Source organism: Lineus longissimus, chromosome 16 (assembly GCF_910592395.1).
Source record: "Lineus longissimus chromosome 16, tnLinLong1.2, whole genome shotgun sequence".
Classification (NCBI taxonomy): domain Eukaryota; kingdom Metazoa; phylum Nemertea; class Pilidiophora; order Heteronemertea; family Lineidae; genus Lineus; species Lineus longissimus.
In genome coordinates, this window is record NC_088323.1 from 5,829,317 (window position 1) to 5,848,334 (window position 19,018).

General features: G+C 42.4%; 1 protein-coding gene across 4 annotated transcripts; it reads left to right on the forward strand.

Annotated features, from left to right (window-relative positions):
* Positions 1-553: 553 nt before the first annotated feature.
* Positions 554-13,799, forward strand: LOC135500122 (protein disulfide-isomerase A4-like). 4 transcript variants are annotated; one of them, XM_064791357.1, is made up of 11 exons: positions 554-736; positions 1,654-1,701; positions 4,120-4,170; positions 5,723-5,897; positions 6,194-6,316; positions 6,558-6,779; positions 6,941-7,146; positions 7,864-8,174; positions 8,388-8,544; positions 10,793-11,032; positions 11,325-13,799. In XM_064791357.1, exons 1-11 carry the CDS (start codon positions 637-639, stop codon positions 11,735-11,737), a joined length of 2,046 nt encoding a protein of 681 aa, XP_064647427.1. In that variant the 5' UTR covers positions 554-636; the 3' UTR covers positions 11,738-13,799. The 4 variants fall into 4 exon arrangements, with proteins under 4 accessions (XP_064647427.1, XP_064647426.1, XP_064647428.1 ...); XM_064791356.1 differs by lacking the exon at positions 8,388-8,544 and adding an exon at positions 8,778-8,934 and having other exon boundaries at positions 555-736; XM_064791358.1 differs by lacking the exons at positions 4,120-4,170; positions 8,388-8,544 and adding an exon at positions 8,778-8,934 and having other exon boundaries at positions 555-736.
* The last annotated feature ends 5,219 nt before the right edge of the window (positions 13,800-19,018 follow it).

Genomic DNA, 19,018 nt, shown 5'->3' on the forward strand with positions numbered 1-19,018 from the left:
GAAATAAATGAAATTGAATCATGATATATTAGTTTTGAGTTGACTGGATGTGGTGCTATCCAACCTAAAATATTTTGGTTGTCTGTTGACTCCTGAGACAGTCCTTTAGTCCTGGGTAGCATTGTCGGTCAACGACCCAGAGCCTTATGATCATCTTCAGAAAGGTTGTGGCACCATAGCCCATTTCACAGACAGAGCAAGGTGTATGATAAGACCGACAAATCACAACCAACGGTCTTTACCGAATTCTGTCTTTCATCTCTTGATTGTGAAACTTAGTTCTAGCACAACCCGTTTCACGGCGCTAGCGCATTGGGCAATAAAGTAGTTTTTAAAGGTCGGGAACATGGCAAACTGTGATTGGTCAACGTCAGCAAAGTAAGAAGGATTTTTGTATATATACGCAAAAATATCTTCCTTTAACCTCACAATTAGGATCTATTCGATAGATTAATGTATCTCTAATGTTTCAAGATGTTATTTGAATATTATCTTTGGTGATTGTAACCTAAAATAAAGACAGAATATATATCTGTTCTTAGGATTATTTTACCGGAAGTTGGAAACACACAGAGGTACCCGCTGAGTTCCAAGGCATCACTTTTTCATGTTGTGGCCAAAAACGCCGGCTAAAAGATGAAATTCTCGTCAAAATTAGTGGTTTTCTTGTGTTTGGGTTTCCTCTTTTCCATAGCAACGGTTGCATTAGCAGAAGGACAGGATGGTGGTGACCAAGGCAAGTATAGAATGACTTGTTAAGTGCAAATTCAGGTGTCTGCAGTGATTTTCTTTTTTCACTTTTTTCAATTTCAGACTAAGACTTGTTTTGTTTTGTTTTGCATGACCACGTTTCTGTTCTGACGTTCACAGTCACGGCATAGGCACTTGCCAGAATCAACAAAAAGCAAGACGAGCCATTATCATTCCTGCAGTTTGGCCTAACTTTCAAAGTGGAATTGCCCTATTTTACTTCCTGTTTTTTTATAGGCCTAGTTCCTTTCACTTAGACTTGTCACCAGCATATGTGATATGACCGGTCATACACTGATGTTATCATTAAGACTGGGACTGTCATGCATGCATGTTGTCCAATGGACCAATTTGACAAGTCGAATCAGGGCTCAAACAGGCCAAACAAACAAAGGAAATGTGCACACTCAGAACACCGTCGGAAGGCCTTGGGAAAACTTGGGACAATGCCATAGCGACTGTGGCCGGTTCCAGGTGAGGCACATGATTGGTCAGCGCCCAAACAATCGTCCATGTTGCGCCACCAGTAGACAAGACAAACTATGAACATGATGAACTTAACGAGGCCCCAAACAAAACAAATGTACATGCTCTGGTCAGAGCAGAGCCTTGACTGTATCCCAACATATGCATGGGTCATCATGTCATCACCTGGGCAACTAGTAGCTACGCCGAAAATGGAAGGTATTCCTGCAATGAATATTGGAAAAATTTAATTATTCACCATGTAGGTAAACTGTTGACAATGACATATGTTCTGATGATGATAATTATTATTTTCCGTGTAGCGGTACAGCATTGCAAAAGGTATATTCATTAGGACTGTATCCATGTGTTCTAAGAGATTTATGTTGTTCATCTAATTGTCCTCATTATCAAACTTTTGTGAATCTTATCATGTAGGTGATCAGCCAAGCATCAAAATCAATTTCAATGATCCCAACTTTGATCGTAAGAATTTCCCATGTCTCCTTATTCCCTTATTTGTAAACTTCTTTTCCTGGGCAAGAATTTTGCAAAACACCTGTTTTTATTATTATTAAAAGGTTGCGAAAATGGGTCAAGATTTTCATTCCGAAACAATCTTGAAGCCAAAGAGGGGCTCTTCATTCACTTCGAGAAAAATTCTGCATAATTCTTGCCCGTTTTGTCTTGTTTTCTTGTCTTTGTTCTTGCATGACAGCTTTTATTCAAAAGGGATGAAGCAGCACTTCAAAATCCTTTTACATCATGTACAGGTACACAGCATGATACCAAGAAGAATGCCGGAAATCTTTCAAAGTTGACACCGTGACAGCCTGTCTTGGATAACCCATCCACTTCAGCATTTATAACATTATCCACCAAAATACCTACATTGACTTAGCAACCTTTCTACTGCATATCTTCTACATTTTTAAACAAAATTGGTTGTCTGCACATCAGTGACCAATAAGGGAAGAAAGTGCTGGATTTTTCAAATTTCATTTATGGATCTTCGACCTCACTAAATACACACTTTCAATTCAAGGAACCAAATCTTAGTTATTTTGAAGATGTATCGAATGACTATGATTTAGTCTGAAAGTGGAGACGTGAAGTTCATATTAAAACCTCACCAATAAACTCGCTCAAGTCCTTTTGAAATGAATTGAATTGAATGAGATTTTTTGGATTAACGCTGCAAACCTTGCAAATGGAACATGTGGTCCACAAACATTGTACACACATGTCGAGGGCAAGATCATCTGTCGATTGGCTTTTCAATTGATCTAAACACAACGTGGCTGTCGTTGTATTGTCAGTTGTACCCAAACAGCTGCATATCACTAACTTGAATCTGCGGATTCTGATTCGGGTTATCGATAATTTGCTGATTCATCAATGTAGTCAATGGGATTTGTTCTCATTCATCATAATCTGATTTGTAAATCGGTTGAAAGTTGGTGTGACGTTCGACTAGAGTACGTATTACTCTGTATACGTATAATCTATAACGGCATGACGGATGCGTCATTGGGGGCGTGACATTTTCAACTGGCAAGACTCCCTGTCGCCAAACAATTTTGAAGTGTAAAATCTTCGATATTTTTTTGGCATGGCCACTGAGGTGAAAACAACTACACACTTCTCAGTCATGACAGAAATGGTACTGGTTGGTCCGTAATCATCTTATTACTAAGATTACTATTATCAAAGAAGGACTTTTTTCACAACTATATGATCCCCTGTTCAACATCTGCTGCAAAGACACAATTTGTTGATCCCTCAGTTACATGTATATGTGGCGTTTGTGATGTGATGTCTAATATCCTACATGGCCGGTAACCAATGGCTATTTAGGAGTACTTCAAGCCTTAGATTAGACATTTTAGACACATTCGTGGTTTGGCCAGAAGTTTGGATGGTGATAGGACAGTTGCTTAGACTTTTATATATTTAGAACGAGTAGTACTAGTAGTGGATATAGAGGAGGTGGGAATTATAGTTTGACCTTGGGAAGGTGGTTTTATTCGGAAATGATCAAGAAACTTGCTTGTTTCTGAGTTTTGCTTGTTTGGCATTCTTAACTCTTTGGTCTCAATTTTTCATTTTTACACACCACAGGGGTTTGGTGAGATAACCATAACCTCTTGGGTTGGTATAAAATAATGTCTGAGGCAGATTCACTTCGGATTATACCTAACACCTGGGTGATTGTGTGTCATATGAGAGGATCGTATGCCATATGTGAGGATTCCAACAAAAATATCGATCCTTGTAATTTCAGAACATATTGAGGCATTTTGTGACATGTGGTACAAGCTTCTGACAGAGTCTCAGTCAACTGCTTGGAAAACAATAGATCTTTAAAATCTGAACCGATGTGTTCATACATGTTGGGCTGAGCTGGTGCATGCAATAATATTTTAGGACATCTGTTGTGGGTAGTTTTGGTTACGTAAATCTCGCATGGGCATCCAAATGGCCTTATTAGCATGAATCGATAGGAGACAAATTCGTTCAAAATCGTCATTTCATTTTCAAAAGTTATGAGGTAATGATATCGTTCTTTACAATTGCAAGCCAACGAAGCCATTAAGCAGATGCTTGCAATGGCTGATGCTCAACAGAAAGAACTAGATAAAGTTAAGCAGTCGTCAGGTAGAAACCCCTTGGTCACTATTTGACCTTTGAACAGTTTCATAATTTGGGTCTAAAGTTTTTCCATATTTTAAAATAATGCTTCAAATTTTCAACATTTGGCTCCACAACAATTGGTGCGAGGGACATTTGCAGTGTTTTAAAGAATTTGAATTTGCTGTTCATCACTTATTGATTTATTGATCTGATGCCTTTTGGTGAAATGTTTTTTCTTGCTCACAATTTTCCTTCGTCATGAAACATTAGCTAAGCTGGCTGCTGCAGAAGTGAGTGGCATCATCAAACAGCAAGTAGAAGGTACTTTACATTTTTCTCCTTTCAAGAGTCCTTGAGATTCGATTTCAGTCTTGCCAAGAACTTTGACTTTGGTTGGGATCCTGTTGGGTACCACCACCAGCATCAGAGTAATCTTACTTATTCGTGTAGCCCATCACATTTACTTGCGAAAGCTAAGATTCATCTGATAACTAAGGCCAATATTTTGGCACCAGTGCAGTGGAACGAAAGTTGCCCTGCGACTTTGTTCAGTTGGGAGGGATCCATTAAAGCCAACGGCCCACCGTCCCTCAACAGTATTCTTATTCTTCCTCCAGAACCATCTGGCATCTGGGGTAGACTGGCCTTCTTACTTAGCCTTGGGAGGCTAACAGTCCAGAAAGAAACTGTGACCACATAAAACCCTGGCAAAACGGTCTCATTTGCTACATGTAAGGAAGGCAACCCTTTAGTGAGAAGGTCATTCAGAATACTAATACTGACACTAAACCTCTCGGCAAACCTCTCTCACTGACCATCTGGTGATAAGCCAATCCCCCTGAGCTACTGGTATTTACATGTTACAGAAACAACTTCATGAAAAAGCAAAGGTTACACTCTCGCAGAATCTGGCACAACCATCTTCCTTGTCTTGGCATTCTGTGACTGTTTCTCAGGGCCGTCCGTGTTGCAAGTTTTCATGCCTTTCCAGCTTCTAGTTTAGAGTTCCATTCCTGGGTGAGGCAATGATATAACCAAAGAGTCTGATCCACACACCTCCCTTACCATTCCCAAATTCAAATGTTGAAGTCTTATTCAATCAACTATGGTTGAAATTGTGTCTGTATCGCTTCTGTTGAAAATTATTTCTATTTCTGTTTGCATTTCTTGAGATTTGTTTGATTTTATGCTTGAAATGTTAATTTTCCATTTCTACCCGTCATCTTATTTCAGCATTCTGTCTGTCTTTCTTGTGTGCTATTTCATTAGGATCTATCTGTCCAGCTGTGTACGTTTGTGTTTTTATAGTGTACATGTCAAGGGTGTAAGCCAAGGACGAGAGACCAAGTTCCTGACTATGATAGGCTATCAGGGACAGAGTCATACCGGCCGAAGGAGGCCACTCTGACCACAAAGCTCTGGGGCTCTGTGGTGGAACTCTTTCGGACAGCAGACTTTGTTATGAAAAATGGACTGACTGTCTAGCGTCTCTTAAATTCCCAGGGCTGAAGAAGAAGAGATTCGCCCGTTCCGGCTTCTTGGCAGAAAAGACGCCATCAACCGTCTTAATAGCTGGCCACTGTGGCCTACGACACATGGTCAACTAAAGAGAATAGGAGTAAGGGACGCAGCAGAATGCCAATGCCAGACAGCAGTGCAGACCCAATTCCATATTCTACTACACTGTTCCCTGCACCAGGAGTTGCCACAGCAGTTTTGGCCCGTAGGCACCAATGTCGAGATAAAACGGGGGAATACAGCACGACCTTGAAATGACAGGCCGCTTCATCTCCGCCACAGGAATGAAGTTTAGGCAGGTTGAACGCAAGAGAAGAAGTGAAAGTATTTATAATCTTTCTCTGTTCTTTTGCAGAAATTACAGGTAAAAAAATTGAACTAAACTCCCGAGCTAATGCTAAGGATGACGTAAAATTGGACATCAAAGAAGAAGTCAAAGAAGAAGACGACGTCCTCGTTCTGACCAAAGACAACTTTGACGCTGCCATCGCTAAAAATGATGTCATCCTCGTGGAATTCTATGCACCATGGTAAGTTGTCATCTAGTCAGTCATACAAGTCCTACAACCAGCATGAGAGAGACCTTGACATTTATCGTGCCAGAGTTCCATTGTCAATGTATGTTCAGTGTTGTGGTTCTTCGAAATGCGCTGTCCTCAAGATCAGAGTGTTGAGTATCAACTTATAGACGGACATTGCTCAATGAGCAGTTTTAGTGATTGGTACTGTAAATTGTAAGGAAACCAGAGCCCAGCGGGGGACACTTACACTTTCTGAGGTTCGCCACTCTGAAACCCTTTTTAACAACTTGCATATGATATTTTAGGTGTGGTCACTGTAAGAGCCTCGCCCCCGAATATGCCAAGGCAGCCAAGGAACTGAAGACGAACACACCGCCAGTATCTCTGGCCAAGGTTGACGCGACTGTTGAAAGTGAACTGGGAACCAGGTAGGTGCCAAGCTTTAAGCTGAATGAGACAACTAATAGCATGTCATATCAGGTGTGTTCCCCTCTCTTTCATCTGTCTCTAGAAAATGTTTATTGAGTTCCAGAGGGCTGAACACAAATCGGGGGTACATGTATTTACAACATCAAAACACATTCAAATTCCAATTCTTTGTAAAAGAGGAAAGATTTCTGCACCATCTCACCCTGGCTTATAATGGGGTCTTCTTTCTTTCAATTGTAGATTCAGTGTCTCTGGCTACCCCACCCTCAAATTCTTCGTGAAGGGAAAAGATTACGACTACGATGGGCCACGAGAAGCCAATGGCATTGTGGACTATATGAAGGCACGTGCTGAACCTAGCTGGGAGCCGCCAAAGTCCGCGGTCGCAGTCCTCACGAAAGACAACTTCACGAACTGGATCAATGAGAAGAATTTAGCTCTGGTGGAATTTTATGCTCCATGGTAAGTTATTTGACAGATATTGCAACTGATAAATATGATGTCTTTGGTTTAAAACTTTCATTTCAAAACAAGTCATCAGACATTTGGAAGAGAGACATACAAAATGATAAAATACTTTCTGAGAAATCTCTTTCAATGAATTTTCAAATTTTCTCTTTAAGGTGTGGCCACTGCAAGCAGCTGGAGCCTCATTATGAGAAGGCTGCCACCTCCCTGCTGCAGAATGATCCTCCAATTCCTCTAGCTAAGGTTGATGCGACCGTAGAGGGAGACCTCGCCAAGCAATACTCAGTCGACGGCTTCCCCACGCTGAAAATATTCCGCAATGGGAAAGCGTTCGATTACAATGGACCTCGAGAGGAGTATGGTATGTATGAAGTGTTTCTGTAAAACTACAATACATGTAATTTCAAATGTCAGAAGAAATATTATCGCCGCATCATCAGGATGTTGTGCCGGGCTGCTGAAAATGATGTGTTACCAGAAATCATGTTTCTGTTCCTTAGAGTAAAAACAAATGTGCTCCAATGGCAGACAAAAAGGTCAAGATGTCAGTATTTATGGCCAATAAGCACATTGTGTAATTCATGTCAGTATTATGGGCGATGAGCACATTGTCTAATTCATGTCAGTATTATGGCCGATGAGCACATTGTCTAATTCATGTCAGTATTATGGCCGATGAGCACATTGTCTAATTCATGTCAGTATTATGGCCAATGAGCACATTGTCTAATTCATGTCAGTATTATGGCCGATGAGCACATTGTCTAATTCATGTCAGTATTATGGCCGATGAGCACATTGTCTAATTCATGTCAGTATTATGGCCGATGAGCACATTGTCTAATTCATGTCAGTGTCATGGCCGATGAGCACATTGTCTAATTCATGTCAGTATCATGGCCAATGAGCACATTGTCTAATTCATGTCAGTATTATGGCCAATGAGCACATTGTCTAATTCATGTCAGTATTATGGCCAATGAGCACATTGTCTAATTCATGTACCAAGGGCACACTTCCAATATGAAGTAAAATTGGTAAAATCCTTGTAAATCAAAATAACATCTTCCTTTTCCAGGTATTTTCGACTACATGATTAAACAAGTCGGTGACGCTTCAAAAGAGGTCAAGTCACTGAAGGTCATTCGCGAGTCGTTCGGTGGCAAGAAAACCGACATCTCAGTTGTCGGCTTCTTCGAAAGTGACAAGGATAAGGAATATGACGTGTTCACCAACGCTGCGAACAATCTCCGCGAAGACTTCAAATTTTTACACACTTTCGACAGCAGTCTCCGTGATAATTTCAAGGTCAACGCAGGGTCGGTGGTCGTCTTCAACGCCGAGAGATTCTACACGAAATTTGAAAACAAATGGCATGTTTTCGACAAGGTATGTTTGTCCCAGACTTTTGCAAGCATCATTGACGATCTTAATTTTCGCAGAGACTAACCTGTGGCTGTGAAACTATTTGAAACTGTCAAATCAAAGTTTCTTCAATTTGTTGCAAAACATTTTGTCTAGCTTGACAAGCAAACAACGCCACTATAAACAAGTTAGTTGTTTTTCTTTCACTTGATAGTCACAATGCCCGTATTATTTCAGCTCAATCCAAAAGTCGAAGAGATCGAATCCTTCATCAGGGAACATCAAGTTCCATTGGTTAGCAACCTGAACAGAAAAAGACTAGAAAAACGCTTCACAAAGCGCCCTCTTTGTGTGGTGTTCTATACTGTTGATTTCAGCTTTGACCACATCAAGGGTAAAATTACAAGATTTCGCGACTTTTCTCTTCGTCCGTTTTAAGGTTCTGGTACCCAGGAAAATGGTCTTGTATTGTCTTTAAGCCCGAATCCCCCTGCCTTTTCAGACGCTGAACAAGTCAGACTAATGCACCGTTTTACCCTCTTTTCCGGGCCCCGGTATAATTTTCACATTATCCTGTTCCCAATTTTACACTTAACCCTATTTCCTATTCACTTTTGACCTTTTCAGCCCGAGGCTTCACCAAAAGAGATGCAGAAATTTATCGAAGAACACCAGCAGCCTCTTGTCGGCGAAATCGATTCCTCTAATTCGCAGAAACGCTACAAGAAGCGCCCTCTTTGTGTGTTTTTTTACTCTGTCGATTTCAGCTTTGAGTATGAAAAAGGTACAGTATTGCTCTGTTGTCTATTGTGGTACACAATCATATGATCTTATTGTGAGGGAATAGATTTCTGGTAACAGTAGACCTGCGAGATCTTTTGTGACTGGTAAAATTGAGGGGTTGGTGTATGAGAGTGCATAACACCCCTTAAAAAATCGTTTGAGACATGATCAGGCAGTTCTATCTTTGCTAGAAATCTAAATCTTTCATTTGAATACTAAAATTCTTTCCTCTTCATGGTCATCTGGTTACGGTTGTGGATTTCTCGACTTCCTATCAAGTGATTCTCCCTTTTTAGCTCACCTCTTAGCAGAGGTGAGCTTATCCCATACCGTGGCGTCCGTCGTCCGTCGTCGTCGTCGTCGTCGTCGTCGTCGTCGTCCGTCGTCGTCCGTCGTCCGTTAGCAGGGCACGTTTTGTAACTGTTAGAGCTATTGAGTTGAAACTTGGTACACATGTACCCTTATGTAATGACACCTGGGAGACCAAGTTTCGGTCCGATTCGTTTCATGGTTTGGCCACTAGGGGGACAAACGTTAAAAGTGAAAATATGCAATATCTCCCTTAATAGTAGTCGGGAAATTTTGAAAAAAATATGGTAGGTACTTCTAGCAAAGGTGCATCATATATCCTCCGGGTTTTTGATTTGACCTCCTTTTCAAGGTCACAGAGGTCAAATGGTGTAAATTAGCCGTTAGGATGTAACGATGGCACGTTTCTAAACTGCAATGACTATTGATACCAAATTTGGTACACATTTACCCCTTAGTCAGGTGATCTCAGGGACCAAAGGTTGGTCCAATATGATTCACCACTTGACCACCAGGGGGCAAAATCCAAAAACCTTAAAAATGTGATTATTCCTTAACTTCTTGCCCGATTGCCACCAATTTGATATCATGGGTACATCTAACCACCATACAGTATATGTCACACAGGTTTTTAATTTGACCTTCTTGTCAAGGTCACAGAGGTCAAATGGCGTAAATTCGCCGTCAGGCCGTAACTATGGCACGTTTCTTAACTGCAATGACTATTGATCACAAATTAAGTACACATGTACCCCTTGGTCAGGTGATCTCAGGTACCGAAGTTTGGTGCGATCTGATTTGCCGTTTGGCCTCCAGGGAGGGGGCCAAATCCTAAATTCTTCAAAATGCCATTATTCCTAGTAATGACTTGCCCGATTGGCACCAATTTTATATCATAGGTACATCTAATTCTAACAACCATTCAATGTGTCACCCGGGTCTTCTTTGATTTGACCTACTTTTCAAGGTCACAGAGGTCGAATGTACTGTAAATTGGCCATTTTGGGGAAATTGTAATTGCTTGGACCTACATCAAACCTAACACTACATGACACAAGACCATGCTCTTTATCCATCTTTCCTCCACATGAGGTGAGCACAATGGCCCTGGCCATTTCATCTTTCTCTCTTTTCTTTCTCCCTTTTCTTTCTCTCAGATTCTGAATTTTGTTCATGTTATGTACATCAGAACTCCATGCTCGCTTTTTGAAATTTGACAAAATATCGAGGATTGCAGTAAATGCCTTTTTGGCCTTGGCAGTCTGTGGTGAAAGTAGGAGTAACTTCTTCTATCATTTATGGTTTTATTTTAAACTAACATTTTCCTGTAAGATCATTCTTTTGATGCCCTACCTTCCAACATAAAAAGAAAAACTTCCATTTCATCAATAGTGCATTGCCTATGAATATTGTTTAGACAATACATTCTCATTCCAATTAATCAGATACTATGTCCGATAAAAAAGGATGCAATGTTATCGAACCAATTTTTGTTTTGTTGTATGTGAACTTTGCTTCTCGTTCTAATGAAATCCTTCCCTAAACTTTAGCTACGCAACTATGGAGGCTCAAAATTGCGGAAATCGCCAAAGACTTCCGTGACATCACGTTTGCCGTCGCCGATGAAGATGGCATGAGCACGATGTTCCGAGACTTCAAATTTGACGACTCTGGCGAAGACATGAATATCGGTTGCTTCGACGAGAAGGAGAAGAAATATCCGATGGCGCCGATGGAGGATGGGTTCGATTCATCGGAAATCAGGGCGTTCCTGAAAAAGTTTAAAGATGGTGAGTACGGATAAAGATTGAGCAATGAAGTCGGCGTGACTTGTATATTTTTGTGGCAACGAGATCGCCGGGTTTGCGATTAGAAGAAAACAAGTTGCCGTAATTCACCTCTTTCCAGATGAGTGCCTCATGTGTTGAAATGGCAAAAGTTTGTCGGAATGGCGGAATTTCATGGCTGACATATTCAGGGACTCCAATGCGTGAAATCTGTGATGCATGAGAAGAGCTAATTTGCCTGGAACAGGAAGACTCTTTGCCGACTAGAATTTCTAACCACTTTATTCTGTTTCAGGTGAATTGAAACCTATGATCAAGTCCCAACCCGTCCCGAAGAAACAAGGAAACGTAAAAGTAGTCGTCGGAAAATCCTTCGAAGACATTGTCAACGACAAAACGAAAGATGCGCTCATCGAATTTTACGCCCCCTGGTGTGGCCATTGTAAATCACTGGCGCCCATCTATGACAAAATGGCAAAAGAGTTATCTTCCGAAAAGAATCTCGTTATAGCAAAAATAGACTCTACGGCAAATGATGCGCCAGGACAGTACGAGGTCTCTGGTTTCCCAACTATATACTTTGCACCGAGTAATAACAAAGATAATCCAATTAAATTTGAGGGTGAGAGAGATGCCGATGGCATGAAAAAATTTATGAAGGAACACGCCACAGTGTCCTTTGGCAAGAGCGCCAAGGAAGAATTATAAGATTATTTTCCTCATACTTTTCATTGTATCTTCCCATCCAAACATCTCATCTCACTGGCATAAAAAACACATCATTTTCCCTATTTTGTTACCGCCTATTGAGGAGTATTCTTTTCCTGTTTTCCACACGTTTTCTTCAGACCCAAATATTGCCTCTTTTGGTGCTATAACAAAAGTGCTTAATAGAAAAGTATAGTATGTATTCCTAAGTTTGGGTGTTTTGTTTGACAAGCCATCTGTAATAGACAAAGCTGGTACACATCTGTAAACTCTGTGCATATGTGAGTAGAATTACTGTAAACTGGGCGTACACATGTAAAGAATTACTGTTAACTGTAAACTTGCCAGGTGTTTTTTTCAAAGGGGGACTGAAGGAGTCAGGTTGGCCAGATTAAGTTGCTCAAATTTGCTGATAGGCATCTCAGCTGTCTCACAGTACATCACCACTATTCATGCCCTGTGTGAGGAATATGTATTGTGATGAAGAAGACCAGTCGGTGTACCCTGCATGATATCTCACCTGAAAACCATCTCCACCAGGTCGGACCCCAGCTATAGTCCTATAGTCCCCCTTTAAAGTAGCAGTTTCTAAATATACTGTGTCAGCATGTTTAAGCTTGTCTAGGCACACCTGTCACCTGTTCCTTGTAATAAGCAGTGAACTGTCTATCAATAACATTATTAGTTCAAACTTCCGTATATTTCACAAGCAGTATTTAGTTAAGTCTACTTCAGTGGTTTACTTTTTATTTCACTTTCTTTCTCTTCCATTATTTTGTTTACAAGTTGGTCGCCATGGTCACTGTGTTGATTACATAAAGAGATACATTCCAGATAAAATTGAACGTGTTGTATGTTTGTGGAAATTTCTTGTTAAAAACTTTAAAATTCATCAGGAAGTTACAAATATCAGTTCAGTGGAAACAATATGCTGTACAATTTGCTTTAGATGAGATGAAATTGATGATTACCACAGCTGTTTAAAAAAATTTAATTTCGGGTATTAAGTCTGATATCTACCATGGTGTACTGTGGTTTTCTTAAATTGAATTCTTCGGAAGGACTCTGACAGAACTACATGTATAGTTTTACATGTATTGTCATGTTTATATGTCATTGGATATGATTTTAGAGCAACCAACCACAGTTAAAACATTCTAGAAATTGTAGTTAGATTTTGAAGAACCCAGATGAACTGTAGCCCGTTGTCCCGAAAGATTGGACACTTTCAAAACATCGAAGCAATATGTTATGATAACGATTTAAAATTGTTCAAGGCTTTTCTAGAATTTGTCTTTAGATTCATCAAGTTATAGATACAAAAAATAGCTTAGTTAGTTTAAAGGTATTTTGAAGGAAAAATAAAATCTACTTATGTAAGTTGATGTGTTGTCGACTTCTGTGTGGTGATAGAATTTTCATTTTGAATCTGTTATCGGTTGAGGAATTTTTATTCACTTGGTTTAAGGAATTTGAATTAGGGATTGGCAAATTATTGATCATGTTGAAATGGAGAGGCAAGTCCCTAAGTTCTGTCCATTGTCAATTTAGAGAAAACGATTTTCCTAAAAGGTGACGAAGTTAGATATGCAGAAAGCTCAGATATGAATGTTAGAAATTCTCATTTGATGTTAAAACATATTTTGGTATAACTGGTTTTGGTTTTGAAAATCTGCCCTGTGCTAACATTATTTTAAAAAGACTTAGCTATGTCCTTAAAGGATTGTCCTGAGATACTGTGGCAGTGTTTTGTACAAATAACTCACTATAAGTCATGAGGATTAACATGTCAAAGGTTGGTACACAGCCTGGTCATCAACTGCAGTCCATTCGTAAATGTTGTGCGTGTATCATTTAGGGCTCTGGAGCACAAACTGGAGAACGTTTATGATTGGACTTCAATGTATTCTACTGCAAACCTCATGATTGAGACTTTTAACAGGTAGTATGCAAAACTTCCATAAGCTCAAGTTGGTGACGGAGTTGTGAACCAGCCTTCAGATTTGCTGTTGTGCTAATTTTTTAGCAGATTTCTATGCAAAAATAAAGTTGCAAAACAAGATTTTTTCGGTTGAGTTCATTCAATACCTCCTACCAGCCACAGGTTGTTAGAAACAAATGACCTTCTGCTGCACCAGCCACATGTTGTGAGAGACGGGAGACTAATCATCCAGCTTCAGCAGACACAGGATGTGAAGAGCGACCTGGAGCAGTTTTTGAATGATGGACTATTTTTCCTGCTCCTGCGACAACTGCAAAGACAGTGGAGCAAATTTTGAATGACGGACTATTCTTCCTTCTACACCAGCCACAGGTTGTGAAAGACAGGGCTGGAAATTTTGAATGACTGACTACTCTTCCTGCTACACCAGCCAGAAGTTCTGAAGGACGGGACACTTCCTCCAGCTTCACCAGTCGCAAGTACAGAGAGACAGGAATATCAAGCTTCAGCAGCCACAGGTTGTGTAGAACGACGGGAAGCAGATTTTGAATGATGGACTATTGTTCCTGCTACACCAGCCACAGGTTGTGAAAGACGGGGAGCAAATTTTGAGTGGCGGACTACTCTTCCTGCTACACCAGCCACAAGTTCTGAAGGACGGGACACTTCCTCCAACTTCACCAGTCGCAAGTACAGAGAGACAGGAACATCAAGCTTCAGCAGCCACAGGTTGTGTAGAACGACGGGAAGCAGATTTTGAATGATGGACTATTTTTCCTGCTACACCAGCCACAGGTTGTGAAAGACGGGGAGCAAATTTTGAGTGGCGGACTACTCTTCCTCTACACCAGCCACAAGTTCTGAAGGACAGGACACTTCCTCCAGCTTCACCAGTCGCAAGTACAGAGAGACAGGAACATCCAACTTCAGCAGCCACAGGTTGTGTAGAGCGACGGGGAGCAGATTTTGAATGATTGACTATTTTTCCTGCTACACCAGCCACATGAGATGTCCTGCTGCAACAACTGCAGGTTGTGAAAGACATGGGAGCAAATTTTGAATGACGGACTATTCTTCCTTCTACACCAGCCACAGGCTGTGAAAGACGGGGAGCAAATTTTCAATGACGGACTACTCTTCCTTCTACGCCAGCCACAGGTTGTGAAAGACGGGGAGCAAATTTTGAATGACGGACTATTTTTCCTGCTACACCAGCCACAGGAGATGTCCTGCTGCAACAACTGCAGGTTGTGAAAGACATGGGAGCAAATTTTGAATGACGGACTATTCTTCCTTCTACGCCAGCCACAGGTTGTGAAAGACGGGGGAGCAAATTTTGAATGACGGACTATTCTTCCTTCTACGCCAGCCACAGGTTGTGAAAGACATGGGAGCAAATTTTGAATGACGGACTATTCTTCCTTCTACGCCAGCCACAGGTTGTGAAAGACGGGGGAGCAAATTTTGAATGACGGACTATTTTTCCTGCTACACCAGCCACAGGAGATGTCCTGCTGCAACAACTGCAAGTGGTGAAAGACTGGGAGCAAATTTTGAATGACGGACTATTCTTCCTTCTACACCAGCCACAGGTTGTGAAAGACAGGGGAGCAAATTTTCAATGACGGACTACTCTTCCTACTACACCAGCCACAAGTTCTGAAGGACAGGACACTTCCTCCAGCTTCACCAGTCGCAAGTACAGAGAGACAGGAACATCAAGCTTCAGCAGCCACAGGTTGTGTAGAGCGACGGGGAGCAGATTTTGTGATGGACTATTTTTCCTGCTACACCAGCCGCGGGAGATGTCCTCCTGCTGCAACAACTGCAGGTTGTGAAAGACAGGGGAGCAAATTTTCAATGACGGACTACTCTTCCTGCTACACCAGCCACAAGTTTTGAAGGACAGGACACTTCCTGCAACTTTACCAGTCGCAAGTACAGAGAGACAGGAACATCAAGCTTCAGCAGCCACAGGTTGTGTAGAGCGACGGGAAGCAGATTGTGAATGATGGACAATTTTTTCTGCTACACCAGCCACAGGAGATGTCCTCCTGCTGCAACAACTGCAGGTTGTGAAAGACAGGGGAGCAAATTTTGAATGACGGACTATTCTTCCTGCTACACCAGCCACAAGTTCTAAAGGACGGGACACTTCCTCCAGCTTCACCAGTCGCAAGTACAGAGAGACAGGAACATCAGGCTTCAGCAGCCACAGGTTGTGTAGAGCGACGGGGAGCAGATTTTGAATGATGGACTATTTTTCCTGCTACACCAGCCACAGGTTGTGAAAGACGGGGAGCAAATTTTGAATGGCGGACTACTCTTCCTGCTACACCAGCCACAAGTTCTGAAGGACAGGACACTTCCTCCAACTTCACCAGCCGCAAGCACAGAGAGACAGGAACATCAAGCTTCAGCAGCCACAGGTTGTGTAGAGCGACGGGGAGCAGATTTTGAATGATGGACTATTTTTCCTGCTACACCAGCCACAGGAGATGTCCTGCTGCAACAACTGCAGGTTGTGAAAGACAGGGGATCAAATGTTGAATGACGGACTATTCTTCCTTCTACGCCGGCCACAGGTTGTGAAAGACGGGGAACTAACATCCAGCTTTAGCAGCAACAGGTTGTTCAGAGATATAGTGGAGCAAATTTTCAATGACGGACTACTCTTCCTGCTACACCAGCCACAAGTTCTGAAGGACAGGACACTTTCGCCAGCTTCACCAGTCGCAAGTACAGAGAGACAGGAACATCAAGCTTCAGCAGCAACGGGTTGTTTAGAGCAATGGGGAGCAGATTTTGAATGATGGACTATTTTTCCTGCTACACCAGCCACAGGAGATGAACTCCTGCTGCAACAACTGCAGGTTGTGAAAGACAGGGGATCAAATTTTGAATGACGGACTATTCTTTCTTCTACGCCAGCCACAGGTTGTGAAAGACAGGGGAGCAAATTTTCAATGACGGACTACTCTTCCTGCTACACCAGCCACAAGTTCTGAAGGACGGGACACTTCCTCCTGCTTCACCAGTCGTAAGTACAGAGAGACAGGAACATCAAGCTCCAGCAGCCACAGGTTGTGTGGAGACAGACAGGGGAGCGAAGTTTGAATGACGGACTATTCTTCCTTCTACACCAGCCACAGGTTGTGAAAGACGGGGAGCAAATTTTGAATGACGGACTATTTTTCCTGCTACACCAGCCACAGGAGATGTCCTGCTGCAACAACTGCAGGTTGTGAAAGACATGGGAGCAAATTTTGAATGACGGACTATTCTTCCTTCTACGCCAGCCACAGGTTGTGAAAGACGGGGGAGCAAATTTTGAATGACGGACTATTCTTCCTTCTACGCCAGCCACAGGTTGTGAAAGACATGGGAGCAAATTTTGAATGACGGACTATTCTTCCTTCTACGCCAGCCACAGGTTGTGAAAGACGGGGGAGCAAATTTTGAATGACGGACTATTTTTCCTGCTACACCAGCCACAGGAGATGTCCTGCTGCAACAACTGCAAGTGGTGAAAGACTGGGAGCAAATTTTGAATGACGGACTATTCTTCCTTCTACACCAGCCACAGGTTGTGAAAGACAGGGGAGCAAATTTTCAATGACGGACTACTCTTCCTACTACACCAGCCACAAGTTCTGAAGGACAGGACACTTCCTCCAGCTTCACCAGTCGCAAGTACAGAGAGACAGGAACATCAAGCTTCAGCAGCCACAGGTTGTGTAGAGCGACGGGGAGCAGATTTTGTGATGGACTATTTTTCCTGCTACACCAGCCGCGGGAGATGTCCTCCTGCTGCAACAACTGCAGGTTGTGAAAGACAGGGGAGCAAATTTTCAATGACGGACTACTCTTCCTGCTACACCAGCCACAAGTTTTGAAGGACAGGACACTTCCTGCAACTTTACCAGTCGCAAGTACAGAGAGACAGGAACATCAAGCTTCAGCAGCCACAGGTTGTGTAGAGCGACGGGAAGCAGATTGTGAATGATGGACAATTTTTTCTGCTACACCAGCCACAGGAGATGTCCTCCTGCTGCAACAACTGCAGGTTGTGAAAGACAGGGGAGCAAATTTTGAATGACGGACTATTCTTCCTGCTACACCAGCCACAAGTTCTAAAGGACGGGACACTTCCTCCAGCTTCACCAGTCGCAAGTACAGAGAGACAGGAACATCAGGCTTCAGCAGCCACAGGTTGTGTAGAGCGACGGGGAGCAGATTTTGAATGATGGACTATTTTTCCTGCTACACCAGCCACAGGTTGTAAAAGACGGGGAGCAAATTTTGAATGGCGGACTACTCTTCCTGCTACACCAGCCACAAGTTCTGAAGGACAGGACACTTCCTCCAACTTCACCAGCCGCAAGCACAGAGAGACAGGAACATCAAGCTTCAGCAGCCACAGGTTGTGTAGAGCGACGGGGAGCAGATTTTGAATGATGGACTATTTTTCCTGCTACACCAGCCACAGGAGATGTCCTGCTGCAACAACTGCAGGTTGTGAAAGACAGGGGATCAAATGTTGAATGACGGACTATTCTTCCTTCTACGCCGGCCACAGGTTGTGAAAGACGGGGAACTAACATCCAGCTTTAGCAGCAACAGGTTGTTCAGAGATATAGTGGAGCAAATTTTCAATGACGGACTACTCTTCCTGCTACACCAGCCACAAGTTCTGAAGGACAGGACACTTTCGCCAGCTTCACCAGTCGCAAGTACAGAGAGACAGGAACATCAAGCTTCAGCAGCAACGGGTTGTTTAGAGCAATGGGGAGCAGATTTTGAATGATGGACTATTTTTCCTGCTACACCAGCCACAGGAGATGAACTCCTGCTGCAACAACTGCAGGTTGTGAAAGACAGGGGATCAAATTTTGAATGACGGACTATTCTTTCTTCTACGCCAGCCACAGGTTGTGAAAGACAGGGGAGCAAATTTTCAATGACGGACTACTCTTCCTGCTACACCAGCCACAAGTTCTGAAGGACGGGACACTTCCTCCTGCTTCACCAGTCGTAAGTACAGAGAGACAGGAACATCAAGCTCCAGCAGCCACAGGTTGTGTGGAGACAGACAGGGGAGCGAAGTTTGAATGACGGACTATTCTTCCTTCTACACCAGCCACAGGTTGTGAAAGACAGGGGAATAAACATCCAGCTTTAGCAGCAACAGGTTGTTTAGAGAGAGAGAGGGGAGCGAAGTTTGAATGGCGGACTATTCTTCCTGCTACACCAGACACAAATTCTGAAGGACAGGACACTTCCTCCTGCTCATCAATAGCATGTTGTGAAAGACACTGGTTTATAGCACTGGTTGTAAA